Source organism: Homalodisca vitripennis, chromosome 7, assembly GCF_021130785.1.
Source record: "Homalodisca vitripennis isolate AUS2020 chromosome 7, UT_GWSS_2.1, whole genome shotgun sequence".
NCBI classification, from domain to species: Eukaryota; Metazoa; Arthropoda; class Insecta; order Hemiptera; family Cicadellidae; genus Homalodisca; species Homalodisca vitripennis.
Window position 1 is genome coordinate 135,302,423 of NC_060213.1, and position 12,656 is coordinate 135,315,078.

Genomic DNA, 12,656 nt, shown 5'->3' on the forward strand with positions numbered 1-12,656 from the left:
AGTTTGGCATGAGGGTCTCCTCTATAAATTAAAACTAATTGTTCCTCATTCTTTCTTTAATGTCATCAAGTCCTATTTGTCAAACAGGTTTTTTCGAGTCAAATTTCAAGACGAATACTCCGACCTCCACAAAATTGAGGCGGGCGTTCCACAAGGCACACCCTCTTCACATCTGACATACCTGTACGAGCCGATGTCACCATGGCCACCTTTGCTGATGATACCGCTATACTAGCCTCTCATGAAGTCCCAGGAACTGCATCCCAACGACTACAATCTGAGCTGGATGACTTGTCGGAGTGGCTTGTGAGATGGAGGGTGAAGGTTAATGAAACCAAGTCCACTCATGTAACTTTCACAACAAGGCCTGCTAACTGCCCACCTGTCTCTCTTAATAATATCCTCCTCCCCCAATCTGAAGAAGTGAAATATCTGGGTATGCATCTAGACCGAAGACTAACTTGGCGTTTTCATATCTGGCACAAAAGATTATTTTAAAACTCAAAATTAAAAAAAAAAATGTCCTGGCTTTTAAACAATAGGCCGAAATTATCATTAAGAAATAAGTTGTTAGTATACAAGGTGATTTTGAAACCTGTTTGGACTTATGGTATACAGCTTTGGGGTACAGCCAGTAACTCCAACATCGAAATTCTCCAACGTTTTCAGTCTAAAGTCCTTCGGAACATCCTGGAAGCTCCGTGGTATATAACTAATCAATTAATACATCAAGACACCAAAATTCCCACAGTAAAAGAGGAAATAACTCGCTACAGCAAGAAGTACCAAGACAAGCTGTATTCTCATCCGAACTATCTTGCGATGAACCTGTTGGATAATAGTGCGTCAGTTACACGTCTGAAGAGACACTCAATCCTGGACTTACCTCTTAGGTTCTAATTTCAAACTTTCTTGTTTATTTGTGTTAGCTCTATCGCTGGATAGAGTCTAACTCATGTTAATTTATTATTTTATCTAATTTACTTATTGTTCTAAGAATGTCTGAACAGATTGTAAATAAAACCGTAAAAAAAAAAAAAAAAAAAAAAAAAAAACAGTAGTATAATTTTAGCACCCAAGTTATCTAACAAAAAAATCAACTTATTATCAGGTGTCTTTTCACCTGTGTGGCGTGGTTTGAAAACAGACAAAGTATACCAACTAAACTAGTTTTCCTTAACAAAAAAAGAGAACTTGCCTGAAAAAACGACGGTCACAGTGGTTCAGAAATCCATAACAGATAATATTTTAAACTTCAAATATTTCGTAATTAACTTATTTATTATTCACAGTTTAGGTTAGGTTCAGTATTTTAGTTTAATATAACCTACCCAGATATACTTTACACAAAATATGACTATTATATTTTTTCTGAAATTTAAACATTTAAAGCTTTTATTACAACAATAATGAATACTTTTATTTATGCTTCACTTCTGTAAATAATGTGATTTATGGTTATTCGCCAGGGGCATATCCAGCTTTGGGCAGGGATGGGCTGATGCCTGCACCTAGAAGTTAAATTATAGTGAGTTGTTATTAAATTTTGTTACTGAAATTTATTACAGGTCTTAAATTAAATAACTATTTTAATAATCGTAAAGATACTAATGAAAATGACGAAATTAGGGTGTTTCAATCAACATAGACAATAAAAATTTTCGCACAATCATTCACAATTATTTTTTATAGGAAAACATAAAAATAATGCCACAAATAGGATAATATAATAGTCATACATCTTGCTACACTGATCTAGGGCCTCCTAGCGACTGGTAGAGGAATCTATATGAGCCAGTTAGTAGGATTCAAGAGAGGGAGAGCTTTTTAGACAGCTTCCTTGAAGTAGTTAATGCTCTATCTAAAACATCTCTTAGGCATAGGAAACTATGCTACGAGAAAATTACCTTTCAACTTGACTGTGCAGTTACTAAACCAATTTTCATTGTAGGTTTAGTCATGACTGCAAAGTACTCTGTTGTCTTGGAATTCGTTGTGAACTTTCTACAAAGTAAAAATATGGGTTTTATTTTGGTACAGAAACATATTGGTGAAATCCTTGATGTTATCAAGTTGGATCAACAGGAAATTGAACGTTTCTGATGAATTACTTTAAAAATCACATGATATCGCAGAGAACTTGGCATAGAGTTTACAGCTCCACGAATTCTTCAATAGCTAATGGTAGAAGTATTCAACCACCTGAGACTGTAATTGAATATTGGAGACAGTTGTTGATCTTTCCCTATCTTGACTCCTTAACTTTATCATTGAATGTTAGATTCTTACAACATGCTTTTGTCTTGTCTAATCTTTATCCTTCATACATACTAAGAATTAGTTTAATAGATTTGGGAAAAGAATGCAAAGTCTGTCATGAAATTTTATGAGTTAGGTGATATCTCTGAAGAATTATATTCATAGTATAATCTGTGGAAAAAGGAGGATATACCAGGAGAAAATTTAAAGGATATTGAAGTGGCTGCACTTTTTTTGGAGGAAGCTAATATTTTTTCTCCCTACAAGAAAGCATGAACTCCTCATTTTAAGTGCTTTCCCATCCACTATGGTTACTGTTGAACGAGTACAGATGGACTGGGTTGAATTTGATGAGTGTACATTAAAAATTCGTTAAGGAAAATCATGACTGGTTTAAAACGAGAGGTTTAACAAGTTTTCTACAAATCAAATAAATGCTCGTACATGAGCATATTGCCAAAATTAAAATGTCCTAACCTGTACTAATTAACTTTTAATTTGGAATAGAATCTGCATCTCAAATGACAAACAAATAGCAGCAGAAAACAGATGCCCAGATTGTAGCTGAAGAGACGTAGAACAACATAAAACTTCTGAGAAATATTCGTCTTCAATAATGAAGCCAGAAAATGACATACTATATATTTGTAACATGATATTAATAAAATAAATAAATACCAGAATCCACTTTCCTTATCAAAGTATCAATATATATATGGAGTGTCCATGCCTACAAACAATTAGTTATTTTTAAAAGAACCTTATTTTTTGAGGAATTGAGACTGGTAGATTGATGATATAGTACATCTTGGGTTCTCAGAGATAACAAGTTAATCTTTTCTGATCAAGGAAACAGTGTTGAAATCAGAAATTATTTATTCATAACTGATTAGAATAGTCCAGATTAGAATAGTACATGTCAATTTTAATCTTAGAAGATAATTTAATCTAATATACAGAAATTAAAATCTTATTCTTCCAGAGTTGGGTCTCTCCATGCATTTTCCCTCCAAATGAAGAACTCCTCCAGGCTGTAGAAGACTCTTTCTTAAAAGCCAGGTCCGGAGTTCCTTTTTCAGGTTCTGTGAGCTGTTGCTTTTCAAGTCTTCAGGTGGTGCACGGTATATCTTGATTCCAACATAGGATGGTTTTTTTACATAGGGTGTTTTGAAAGCCATGCAGAAAGAACAGTGGGAGGATTGGTAAGGTGTAAGGATGAATGGGAGCCTCATCTAACTTTTTCAGATTAGATTAAGTGTAAGGATTAGCGTTACACTTGTAATCTGCAATGCCATACATCACAAAGTATCAAAACTAATGAATTAAATGTCATGAAACTTTTCAAAGACAACAATGTCAATTCAAAGATGCGCGGAACGTTGTTACACTCTGATCCCCCCAAAGGGCCTTCACCTCCTTTGACCTTTATAATTCCAGTGTTAGTTACATTGCATTACTGAATGTGTCACCTTACATATCATTCTTGGTATGATACCTTAGAGGTAATTGACTGCTCTAATAACAAAATGTCTTTCCTGAATCTATCACTGAACGAGTAGAAGTAATACTGTTGTATGTGCACTCATATTACAGGTCTTGGCCATCTGACGAGGCCTACAGCTACTTTTTCGGATTTAAGATCCGACTGTAGTTAAATGAAATTGAGTTTTCCTCATAAGAATAATGTTAAAGCTCATGCACTTTCATGGCCTTATTTTTATTGTAGCATTATGGAAGAAGTCTTAGTGTAAAGAGCTTATTAATACAGATCCAAACACCTTTTAGTTTTTCTTGTAAGGTTTATACCTGTTTAATACTTAAATGATAAAGTAAGAAATAGTTTGCATTTTGTTTCTGAAACCTCAATAAAAATATTGAATAAATAGTGAGTTCTGATCCATATGAATCATCTCACAAACTTATCATCTTATCTCCCACAATTCTAAGACAAAAAAAGAGCGTAAAATAGTATGAAGTTTAATACTGTATTTATGGGGCTATAATTAAGATAGCCACTAATACAGCCAGCTCTTAAGGCATTCTACATATGGTAATGAACAAGATTTTCTTTTCTTCTTAAAATCTCAAGAGTGGCATTTTTATTAATAATATTTAAATTGAGATATTTAAGTTACATTATTTTTACTCAATTTTGTACGTCATAATCCCCTCAAATCATCGGAAACAACTAACTTATTATAGTTTAAAATTACAAACAGCGTGGTACCAATATCAAGTTTGAAGCTTTTATGTGACCTCAACATAAATAACAATGACACACATACAATAAAATACAAGAAAACCACTCGTCAAATCCTAGAGAAGGCCCTCAACAAAAAAAGGAAACCGCATACTTCCAATGACAGTTAAATTACTTGAACCACAAGAAACTCTAGATGACTTCTTAAATAAACACTTACAAGAAGCTATCAAGGTACATGAAAGCTGTATTTTGTCAGGAAAATGTAACCTCTTGGCTCCTTTTTTAGCACTTGCAACCCAAAGCAAATTGGAAGAAGAAACCATAAATCTGACTGTTAATAACAACATGTTGGCAAACAAAAATAAAATACTTGACCAAAATATCACAGGAAGCTACAAAATAAAAGAGACTGTCTAGACCAAATTCCAATTGAAATTAAACTCACTATAGTAGTGTTGATGGAACATGATCTCTCGGAGATGGGATTTGAATCAACTGGTATACCATGGTATAACCTATTGTTTCAATTTAGCAGAGCGCACCATGACCACGGAGGCTTAGTAATATATCAGAGATAAGATGTTGACATTGCTCTAGAATTAGTAACCTCAAATCAAAGTGAAGAACTTTTTAGTGTACTAGCTGTCACTACATTCAAAATAAGGAGCTAAAACCTAACCATAATTGAAATCTACAGACCCCACAAGATGACTTGGATGAAGTATCAACTGCTTTATCACAACTAATCGAAAAACTCGAACTGCACAATCACAAGCTAATTGGGGATATCAACATCAATAAAAAAAAAACACATAAAAAAAAAATAAAAAAAACAATACTAAGTTGATGGAAATTCTTGCTTTACACGACATCACATGGCTAAAACTCCCAGCTACTAGAGTAAGCCTTACTTCATCCACTTCTATCACACGTCTATACAAACCAGCCTTCTGACAATGTCAGAGATTATCCTAGAAACAGGCCTATCGGATCATAAAGGCCAGTTTTGCACATTAGACATTTCAAAGAACAAAACACACAAAATTTTACCAAATTAGGAACAAAGATGAATAAAAACTCACTAGAACAACTGAAAATCAATCTATCAAACCATACTTGTAAAAGTCTACGCTCCAGAGACAGTAAATTAATCGTACAGTGTTTTCTTGCACATCCTGACAATGGAACTTAATGTTGCATGCCCTATCAGGAATATGATGTAAAGAACTAAAAACAAAGTGCAAAGCAACAAACAGAAGATCAATGCAGTTAAAACAATTTTATCTTAGCTCTCTCTGTAGATGAGCTAACCAGACGAATAGAGGACAAAACCACTGTGGTTGAAAGGAAGAAATCTTATAACCTCAACCTGAAACAAGTTTGGCAAATAGAAGCAATCCAACAGGACAACAGGTTGAAGAGCAGTTTAGCAGATAATAAACCAAGAAAGGACAGCAAAAAAGATGTCCAACCTATGAAACTTGTTACAGCAGACAAAGAACTAAACAGACCTTTGAATGAAATTGTTGAAGAATTTAATAAATACTTTGCCAGTATACCTGAAAACACTTTACAAGCTAACAAACAAAGTATGAAAAATAAAGTCATTACTAATAAACCATCCAAAGTAAAACAAAATCTGACCTTCTCTCCAACAAACAAGTTAGAGATACAATATACAATAGCCAAGTTCAAAAATAATACCTTATGCAGTACTTATGAAATCTCAAGCAAAATGATAAAGCACTGTGTGAATTTTATTTTGGCACCACTAACTATCATTATAAACAGGTCTCTATAAACATGGGATTTTCCTTCTGCTTTTAAAGAAGTCAAAGTGTACCCAAAGTTAAAAAGGGGATAAAACTGAAATTGGAAATTACAGACACGTTTCAATTATTCCTACATTTTCAAAAATATTAGAAAAAAATGGAACTAAAAAGACTCCTGGCTCATCTAATGGAACTTAACTTTCTAATGAACAGCTAACATGGATTTATCAAGGGAAAGTCTTGTAAAGTCTATTATCGGTTATCTTGATCACAGAAAGTTTACAACAGTCTTACTACTGGACCACTCAAAGGCATTTGACTACATAGGACCAGCCCTGTACTCAGACCGGAGTTTTTGGACGATTTTACTGGGGTTTGGGCCTTTAGGGGACCCGGGCCAGGCTCCACCGTCTATTTGAAGGGACATGATGGGCCCAGCCAAATATGTTTTCTAGGGCTTGCTAAAGATGAGTATTGACATGCATAACCATAGGTTCATTAAAAAAATTTGAATGTATTTAAACAAATCAGCTGGCTTATTTTATTGTAATTTATTAATGTTTTGTAGTTAACTGTCCACATAGAGTTATTTTTAACTTATTTAGATTGTGTAGTGTTTGGGGATTGTTATAAGCTTAAAAACTAATGGGTTTGTTATGCCTTTTATTAATTGAATTGTGCAAAAGTATAAACTGTGTAAAAATATCAACAATTAAGTTAATAGAGATGTATAGTCTTAAAAACTAGTATGTAACACCATATATATGTATCTATTAATATATTTACTTCTTGGTTGTTATAGAAAAACACGAGGGGCACTCCTATAACCTGGTTTGAAAGTTATCTTACAGAATAAAGCCAACTGGTGGAGCTGTACTACACAACTAATGGAGTAACTCAGACAGTCAGGTCAAAACTACGACCAATGACTAGGGGAGTCCCTCAGGGATCTGTGCTTGGCCCTGTCTTGTTTATTCTATTGACTACTGACTTCCCTGACTATGTTAAAGACTTCAGCTCAGCAGTTATGTTTGCAGGCGACAGCACCCTCTTGCTTGAAAGTGAAACTATGGAAAACCTTAGCATAAAAAGACTATATAGTGCTAAATATGACCATTGACTACTGTTCTTCAAACGACCTTGCTGCAAACCTCTCCAAGACAAAACAAATGACATTTGAAAGAAGGGAACAAATTCCTATGTTACAAAACATAAGTAGCGAAGAAGAAACTAAGATCCTGGGACTAATATTTAACTTATTTAGAATCCACATATTCATATCGTTTGCAAATCGTTAAACACTCTCACATATGTTGTAAAAAAAAAATAAAAAGAAATGTGTTTAATGTAAAATATAAAAGTAGATTTCCCGTGTCAGTACCACCAAATTGTTTGTAGTATTTCGCTAGAAATTGAAACAGAATTCGGGACATGAACATTTACTAATTTAAAGTATTTATTAACAATATTTTTTTTTCTAAATTTACAGAAATCAGCCAGTCCTTGATTATTTTGATGCTGCCCTTAATAGGTACATTTGGATAGAAAGATTCAACATTAAATATTCAAGGTTCATCTTGTTTGATTTGTGTAACTTTTGAAGAGTTCAAGTAATCATATCTATCTTTAAAAGAAAAAGTAGGAGGTAATCGAAATTGTTGAAACTCTTGTTCAATCCTACAGATGAAGTAATATTACAGAAATATAAGTGAATACTTCATGTCACCCTTACACCCTAAATCCTGAAGCACACCATTCCAAAAAATTGCATTAAGGTCCACAAAGTACTGTCATATCTTTAAATTCACAAAAGGCATATTTAAAATGGATGCTTGAAGTGCTAACCAATTTAAGCCCCTATATATTACATTATGAAGTAATTGAACAAATGTAATATTGTTTCAACAGGGTGGTTAGGTTATCATACTTTATGCACCCTGAGGTATTGGTTGAGGAATTTCTGATTGAAAAACTTAGACAAATCGTTCACATTTTTATTCTCCATACATTAGTAATTGGCTGAATATTAGCAAAATCTATAACTGAGAGGGAAGGAAATGTTTCTGTTAAGCTTGTCTCTTTGTTTTTCATAGGTAAAAGATGCCCTCAATATTAAGAGCCCCTGGACATTCTCAACATATTTTGGCTTGCTATTAAATTACATTACAAGATGGGCATTACACAATGACATTTAATTTAATTTATTGCATCAGATAAGTTAACAGTTTTATAAAAGCTGGCGTAAAGTTATTAAAATAAATGGAACACCATAATTTCTTGAGCATTATTTGGGAAGCAGTTGCGTTGCTAGGTCTTCGTGCTCTAAGGAAGTTGTCAGTGAAATTTGATTAGGAGTGGAGAAAAAGTTTGTAAATGTAAATCCAAAATGGATCTTCCATAGTTACTAAAAGCAGAGACTGGAAGATTCCATTGATTTTTTAAACCTCCATTATGGGTTTCTGCCAGAATTAGTGGTTACAGCTGTGTCTATTGAGTTCAAATCTATGAATAGATTGTACTTGTCAATTTAGCTGTACTTTTAAACACCCCATATCAAGACTCCAACCAACCCTGAGAATAAACTTAATACAAATATTCTTCCTTCCACATATAATGGCTATAAATATAATTTACAAGTAGTGGAAGGTTGAATGCTTGGCCTTTCTGCAAAGTTTTTTCTAAGTGTTTCTGAAGGACCACAAGGACGTAGCCAGTGAGGGGATCCAAGGGGTTTGGACCCCCCCCAAATTTTATATTTTTAAAAATTGCTTAAGTAAACGATTATTATTATTTAAATAATTCAGTATTACTGACATGAACTGCTGAAAGATCATTTCTCAACAAAGAAACGGGCAAAGAATGTTTTAAGGAACAAAATGAGGCCTTACTCTCTGTATACTACGGGAAAATATCAGTTGTCTGGACCCCTCAACATTTTTTCCTGTCTACGTTTCTTGCTTTGACTGGGAAGAGTGAAATCAATGATTTTCTAAGGTGTATTTCTAAAGCTGTGTAGAATTTTTCTTAGAAGTTGTAGCTGCTTGAAGGTCAGAAGTCAGACTGGATGAGATGATCCACCCAAAGTTAAATATCATATGGACTAGGCTACTACATAACATCTTGGAAGTTTCTTCAAAAACCTTCTAACTCAGTAAAATAAGGCAAAATAAGGATGCAACCTCGGAATGAAAGATAATAAGCTAAAAATTTGCATACGTCTTTATTTTGATGGTATAAAACTTACCTCAAAAGTCTCATATAATCACGTGTACGCGTCTTAAGATATTTAAGGTCAAAGTTCACGAAAATCAGTTTTTTGCAAAATATCTCGTTTCCCTTACGATAAATGACTTTGAAGGTGGTTAGAGAAATTGTAGAACGGAAAATTCTCTTTAACTTTTGTATGAAGTAATTTTATGTATGTTGAACCCTTTTTGAGATACAGCGCAAAGAGTAGGGGACCGCTTACCTGTATATACGATAATGCGAGGTCAGCCAGTAGAATACAATAAATAAATGAGTTATATTGTTAATTATTCACTTACTATTATTATTATTACTTAATACTATTATTATTATTAGCATTATTATCATTATTATTACATTTTTATTATTATCATATTTATAGATATTAATTATAAATTACATATTCTCTATATAATACTTATTTTATTTTTACCAAACATACAATATTAAAAGAAATACTTTTCGTCCATATTACTATATTACTATGAATATCATGTCTCGTAATACAAATCTCTTGTACGACGTTTGCTGTTTCTGGGAAGATGTATCAGATGTTCCATTGTTGACCGGTTTGTTTGTTTGTTGACTTTCTACACACCGTAACGAATGAGTTTTGGAATGTCTATGTATAAGTACAGTAGTGGTGGTGAGATATTTACTTGATGATGGGAATGGTAGTGTATTTCTCTGTGTTAGTATTTCAATACTGATAAAAATGTATTTATCCCTTAGTTGAAAACGACATCTTAGCATTAACAGACGTACGATTTTGAGTGTATCTTTTAATTGCAATGGCTGATTGTTGTTTTATTTGTAATAAATTAATATCAGAAAAGTGCTTCTGTGAATGTTGTGCGTGGCTTACAAACATTAAAAACTGCAAGTATTGACAGAAATGACGGTCATATAAATTATTTAAATACTTTGACTTCTGTGATGGTGCATGTTGACTGTCGAAAAGTATATATAAGTAAAAATTCAATTGCTGCATCGAAGCGACGTGCAGAAGACAATGAAACTACAACTTCAGAAAGTCCATCTCGTAAAAAACGAGAAGAGTTATTTGATTTTAAAACATCTTGCTTGTTTTGTGGTCAAGTAGCTGATGAAGTCGCAGAAAAAAAAGAAAAGAAAAGTATAAACACACGATCAGTAAAGTAAGTACTCTTGATTTTAAAAATAACGTTTTGACGAAGGTTGAAGAAAGAAGTGACTTGTTAGGAAAATTAGTCAAAAATCGTATACTTTTTGAACATGACTTGGTAGCTGCTGAGGCTAAATATCATGCTATTTGCTACTCTCACTTTTTAAATCGAATACCAACTGATAAAAAGCATCACAAAGATGATAACATTATACAGGCCATGAAAGAGATTTTTTTTGTATATAGAAAATAATAATGACTCACAATTACATTAAAAGAGTTGAAAGATATTCCTACCGAGTACGTACCGGATGATAAGACTATCATTTCTAAATTGAGGGAGAAGTATTTGACTGATATAATAATTACAACTAAGGTTGGGTCATTCACTATTATATCTTTTCGTGACACACAGTCACATATTTTATCCAAAGCTTGGTACGAAAATAATAAAAAAAGCTCACCCGAAGAAGAACGATTACGAATCGTAGAAGCTGCTGCGGCGATTATTAGAGAAGATATTCGATCATCTGTAGTTGAAACGAAGTCATATCCACCTCCAAATCAAATGCTAGACGATGTTAATGGAGAAATACCGAACAGTTTATTATATTTTTTGCAAGAAGTTATTATGAAAAATAAAAAACTGATCATTTGAAGACAAAATGCACATCAATAAGTCATGCTATAATGGCTTCTTTACGAGAACGATCATTTTTATCACAGCTACTATTAGGTCTGTCTGTATTTCTTCATAGGAGATACGGATCTAAAAGACTATTAGATGTTTTGTCTAGCTTGGGATTTTGTGCTTCATATAATAATACCGTACAGTATGAAATTTCAGCAGTTTATCATCCGCAGCCTCGTATTTTATCATCAGAGTCAGGCTCTCTTGTACAGTATGTTGGGGATAATGCAGATATAAATGTCAATAGTCTTGATGGTAATAATACGCTTCATGTAATGGGAATGATAAAAATAGTTACTCCAAAACATGCTATAATTTACGATGAACGTATAAAAAAGTGTACAACTAAACCAACTGGTAAAGATTTGGCAGAATTATCAGATGTACCTCTTTTAACATATGAAAAGCCAGTTGTATCTGGATTCAGCAAGATTCAGGTTCAAAATCTACATGATGAACTCGTACAAACTCAACAACACTTAAATGCAATAGATTTTTTGTGGTTGTATGGAAAAAGGGAAAATACCTCACCGTTACCAGGATGGAATGGATATCTTGAACAACTCACAAAAAATAATAAGAATTTTTCAACTTCTCGGATTTTGTTTCTTCCATTTATTGATCATCCTCCAAGTAAATTAAATACAATTTTTACCACATTGCAGTCCGCTTTAAATATTGCCAAGACGGATAGACAAAAAACGTGTGTAATAACGTTCGATCAACCCCTGTACTCCAAAGCACGTGAAATGGTTGCTGCTGCAGATACAAACTCAAACCTATCCAAAATAGTTGTGAAATTAGGAGGCTTTCATATGCTCATGTCTTTTCTTGGATGCATAGGATACATAATGGATGGAAGTGGACTCAAAGAAGTTTTAAGTAAAATATATGCTCCAAATTCTGTTGAAAAAATGTTAAGTGGTCAAGCTTATTCAAGAAGTATTAGAGGCCATACGCTGTTACGACTTGCATTATCAAAAATCATTTTTCAAGACATGAAGATTAAAAGCTGTGTTTTAGATGAGTTAGTTGAACAGATAACTAGACACGATGTTTCCTATGAAAATGTTGAAGGGTGTGCAAATAATTCAAATTCAATAATTTCTCAATTTCATAATAAATTGATTTGAGTTAAAAGCTCAAGGTCCTACAGCTCAATTATGGATACAGTATTTCGAGATGGTTTCAATAGCTCTGGACTTTGTTCGTGCTGAAAGGCTGGGACTTTTTAAAGAACATCTTGATGCAGTGCGAAAAATGCTTCCATATTTTCACGCAAGTGGTCGTTTTTTATATGCAAAATCAGCCCATTTATATCTTCAAGATATGATCAAATTA

The 12,656-nt window shown here is 33.3% G+C and overlaps 1 protein-coding gene across 1 annotated transcript in view; it reads left to right on the top strand.

Annotated features, from left to right (window-relative positions):
- Positions 1–201: 201 nt before the first annotated feature.
- Positions 202–12,656, top strand: part of LOC124366896 (glutathione S-transferase-like) — a 40,749-nt gene continuing 28,294 nt past the window's right edge. Inside the window, exon 1 of the mRNA XM_046823496.1 lies at positions 202–348. Coding sequence (XP_046679452.1) covers positions 202–348 — 147 coding nt within the window. The remainder of the gene's footprint in view (positions 349–12,656) is intronic.